The sequence below is a fragment of the Glycine max genome, chromosome 10, assembly GCF_000004515.6.
Source record: "Glycine max cultivar Williams 82 chromosome 10, Glycine_max_v4.0, whole genome shotgun sequence".
NCBI classification, from domain to species: domain Eukaryota; kingdom Viridiplantae; phylum Streptophyta; class Magnoliopsida; order Fabales; family Fabaceae; genus Glycine; species Glycine max.
In genome coordinates this window covers 42,981,147-42,985,881 of record NC_038246.2, presented here as the reverse complement: position 1 = coordinate 42,985,881, position 4,735 = coordinate 42,981,147, and the positions used below count along the sequence as shown (strand labels likewise).

The 4,735-nt window shown below is 27.9% G+C and overlaps 1 protein-coding gene across 1 annotated transcript; it reads right to left on the bottom strand.

Moving 5' to 3' along the window:
- Nucleotides 1-68: 68 nt before the first annotated feature.
- On the bottom strand, nucleotides 69-662 carry LOC121172603 (NAC domain containing protein 50-like). Its single transcript, XM_041006221.1, has 2 exons — nucleotides 297-662; nucleotides 69-199 (listed from the first exon to the last, which is right to left on the bottom strand). Exons 1-2 carry the CDS (start codon nucleotides 445-447, stop codon nucleotides 69-71), a joined length of 282 nt encoding a protein of 93 aa, XP_040862155.1. The 5' UTR covers nucleotides 448-662.
- Between the last annotated feature and the right edge of the window lie 4,073 nt (nucleotides 663-4,735).

Here is a 4,735-nt window from a genome sequence, read left to right as displayed (position 1 = left end):
AAAAAGAAAGAAAAGGAAAGGATCACTTTTTTTTAAGACGGCAGTCATGCTTGATGCTGCAGGTTACTCTAGAACATCCCGGTTTGATTCCAGTAGCCCCTCTCGGTGGCGCGGTTGGTCCTGTAGCCGTTTCCGTACTTGCGATCCAGCGCGCTGAAGAAGTACCACTCCAAGTCCTTCGTCTTCAGCTTCGACAGAGCTGAAACACCGAAACAAATTAAACAAGCACTTTGAAAATTCTCTTCAAAACCCTATCTATGGTAAAGAATCAAATTGAGAGTTGTGTGTGGGCTAACAGGGAAGGTCCCAGGGCTCGAGCTTGTAGACGTCAACGACGGCGATGTGGTCGTAGCGGGAGAGGTTTCCAGTCATCTTGCGCTTGAGGTAGAACACCACCAGCTCTTCGTCGGTGGGGTGGAATCGGAACCCTGGACCCATGCGTGCCATCGATTCGATTCAAGAGAGATGAATTGGGGGTTAGGGTTTTTTGTGTTTTTGAAATGATGTGGAGAAGGAAGGAAGAGAGAATTGGGAATGGGAGAGTGTGGAAGAAGGTTCTAGGTGGTTGGAATGTGCCAAGAAAGAACTATGGTGTGGGATTCTATAGCCAGCACGTGCTGAGCGCGTGAGGAGGCTGGCGTGGTGGAATGTGCACTACATCGTGCTCACCTGTAAAGGAAAATTTTTAGACTAGTTTTTTCACTACAGTGATCTAGGAAATATTTAGTGTTTTTTCTATTTAATTATTTTTATTATTAAAAATGTATCTGTCCAAAAATATTATTTCATTAATTATTAGTATTTTCACCTAATTAATTATAATGAATACATTTTTTCTAATTTAGAAATTATTTTTAAAGTTTAGATTATAATATAAAACTATTTTTAACTATTGAGTATTGATATTTTTTCATAAAAGTTATACAAAAATAATTTAGAGACAAAAAGAAGAATTGACTGACTAGAATATAAATTTATTTTACAGAAGACTAGAATATACAGTTAAGAATATAAAATATCCATATAATTAAAATAATAATATTTTTTTACTTGTAAAAGAAAAATGTGTAAAATGATTATCTAAGAAAGAAGATATCAATATAATAACATTTTTATTGATATTTTAAGTTTATAAAAATATTAAATTGTAATTAAGATTTATATATTTTTTTATTTTTTATTTTGTAATATAGTGAATATAAAATAATATGACAATAAAAAAAATTTAAAATGTTAATAATAAAATAAAATAAAATATTTTAAATAAAATTTAAAAAATATAATAAGCTGTTGATAAACGTAAAAATTATTAATAATGCATTATATTTTTTTCATCATGTCAATTTTTAATATTTTATCTATTGCATTATTAATATTAAATTTTCATGAAAAAATTTATTTATATTGATAATTATATTTTTAAATTAAAAATAAAATAAAATAAACTAAAATATCATACTGGCGGTTTGAAGCCCACTATTTTAAAATTCTAATTTTTAATTTTTTATTAATTAAAATGTAAATAATGATGGTTAAACGTCCTTAATAAATTTGTGTATTCAAATATCTAAATATTTTATCTCTTCTGTATTGGATGCACATTTCACACATCTTTGTAAATATTTAGATCTTAAAATCTCATTATAAGAGAGACAAGATGTATTGCTGATTGCTTAATCCTTTTTATAGTAATTACATGTATCTTTCACGATTTTTATTACGCATTCATAATTTTCTTATTCATTTTTGTGTGGGGGGAGATTAAGATTTCAAGAAAATTCATGTTTTTTATTACTTTAATTGATAATATTTTTTTATCATAGTGAGAATACATCATTAATTCTAAAATCTATCATAATTTAATAACTAAATCTAATTAGTTTTCTTAAGAATCTATGCTTCATGAGTAAAAAATGCGCGCGTTTCTTTATTTTGTGTTTGTCATTTTTGCGGGGGAAAAACAAAGTTAAAATGCATTTTTTTTTTACTTAACAGTGTATTCTCACTTATGTTTAAGCAATATTGTCAATTCAAGTAATACAAATCATGAATTTTCTTGAAACCTTAACTTTTTTTTATGAACAATATTAAGAAAATCATGATTTTGTTTGTAATGAAAATTGTGGGAGAAACTTGTAGCATCTAAGCAATGAGAAATACATATGGCTTCTCTTATAACAAGATTTTCATATCTAAATAATGTTAAATTTTGTATACACATACAAATTCAAATAATATAAATTACATTCTCGTTTACTCTTTTAATAAATAGCGACTCATTCAATGAACATTGTAAAATCCATACATTAAAATAATAGAATAAAAAAAATGCTTTTTTGACGCGTCAAAACACATTCTTAGGAAGAGTCAACAGATTTATTTGTTAAATTATGATAGATTTTAAACTTAATGATATATTCTCACTTAATATGTTAAAACAATCCCATCACTTCGATCAAGTAATAAAAATCATAAATTTTCTTGATATGTTCACTTTTTTTTTTGTCTAAAAGCACACAATTAAAAAAAATCATGAATACTTAACAAAAATCGTGAAAGATACCTATAATTCCTATAAAAAAAAATTAAGGAATAAGCAATACAAGATTAGGAACTCAATCCCTAAGTCTTGTGTATGAAAAACATATATTAAAAAATGTCAGTTTATTAAATGAATTTTAATATGTTAAAAGACTTTTCTTTAACTTTTGAATAAGAAATATCTTAAATTCATTCAAAATAGTTAGAAAAAACTAATATGAAACACTCACCGTTTGTAAAAATTTATGATTTTATTATTCTTAAAACTCATTTTTTTTTAAAAAAATTAGCATGGATTTTAGATTAAGTAATGTATTCTCACTTATTCTGTTAAAATAGTTTTACCAATTAAAGTAATAAAATCATTATTCTTTTCCTAATCTAAACTCATTTCTAAAAAAATTAATAAAATTATGAACTTGTAACTACATTCCTGGCAAAATATTTGTCAAACACAGCATATTAAAGAGGACAAATGAAGTTATTTCTCTTAAATTTTAACTTTTCAAATCATTATAAATTTTAGATTAAACAATATATTTAGAATAAGATTTAGTTTCTAAATGCATTTGCTCGTTTATAAATTACATTTTCATTTACTATAGATCTTATTAGAAAAAGTTCCATTATAAATTACATTCTGGTATATCAAACATTTACTCCATTGAAAAATACATGTAATTTATCACACTAAAATCATGAAAATTGTCACACTTCTGCATATGTGAAGCACACATTTTTAAAGAATTATTAGCCAGGACTTCTTTAATTCTTAACACGGTCAATTAGTTGACTAAAAAGAATTATTAGCCAAAATAGCTTCAAATGTCCAATTCAAGAATTCTTATGTGGATGTAGTATTTATCAACAGATTCGTTCTCAACAAATAGCTTCATTCAAGGATGCTTATAGGGATAGTATCATTTTCAACAGATTCTGGATTTTTTATTTTTATTTTGGCTCAGATGTCCATAATGTTACTAATTTCAAGCTTGGAGTTTGTCCAACAAAAATTAAAGTCAGGACTTCAAGTAGAAATTGGTTAATTAGGTGACAAAAAATATTGTTCTCAGCAAAATAGCTTCCAATGTCCAATTCAAGCATGCTTTAGGGGATATCATTATCAACATTTTGGAATTTCCACCACTAAAACTTTCAACCCATGTCTTCAAATTTCCTGCGCGTATGTAATTAATTATTACCTCTAAAAAATTTAACATAAATTAATTACCTCAAAAAGTCACGGAAGCCTTCTCTATTTTTCATCTCCTCCAAGTATGTAAAAATCTGATTGATTAGTTCCCTTTCTCCTACTTGAATGTTCTCTAGAACCTGAGGTATCACTATCTCTTTGAATCTTGTAAGAACATCTTCACAATAAATAACCTCCACTTGTATAAAAGCAACTAAAATTTTTTATGCAACCCTACCCCCGAGGGTATTAGATAGAAGAATCTAAGAGAATTGGAATATAGCTACTAAAGAAGACCTTAGGATTCTCATAAACCTCGTGATAGATTTCTGAACCCATGGGTCAAGGTTGGGTCCACTCTTCTTTGTAAATATTAAAATAGGTTTTTTTTTCTTTTGGGCCTTGTATTTTGGTCATTCTAGTAGTATAGGGTTTTAGTCTTGTATTTCAGGACATTTTGAGTAATCTTTGTACCAAAAACTTTTTTTGTATTTTTTGATGAGGTGAACTTAGCTATTATAGGGGTGTGTAGCTAAGCTCTAACGTCTCATCTCAAGGAGTTAAGTTTAGTTATTAGAGAGGTGTATGTAGTTAAGCTCTAACTTCTCTAAAAAAATTTTCAAGAAAGTTTTTCAAGAAAGCTTCTCAAGGAGATGAGTTTAGTTATTAGAGATGTGTAGTTAAGCTCTAATTTCTTAACGAAATTTCTCAAAGAAACTACCTAGGCTATAAATAGAAACATATGTAACGTAATTTTGATGAATGAAAGTCTTATGAGACTTACTTCAAAGTTGCACTTCTCTCCCTCTTTTATTCTTTCACTCTCCCCTTCTCTTTCCGCTACAATCCCATGATGAAAAATCATCATTGAAGGGCCTCATTGAAATCCAAAGATCCAACCTCCATAAAAACTTCACAAACAAGCAACGTCAATTTCAGGATTAAAAAGTACAATATTCCTTTTTAATAAATTTAACCAATTCACGATTATCCATCATCTTT

Coding starts and splice junctions, on each gene's coding strand:
- LOC121172603 (XM_041006221.1), bottom strand. CDS start 447: ATGGCACGCATGGGTCCAGGGTTCCGATTCCACCCCACCGACGAAGAG. Junction 200..296: donor CGAGCCCTGGGACCTTCCCT/GTTAGCCCACAC, acceptor TCGGTGTTTCAG/CTCTGTCGAAGCTGAAGACG.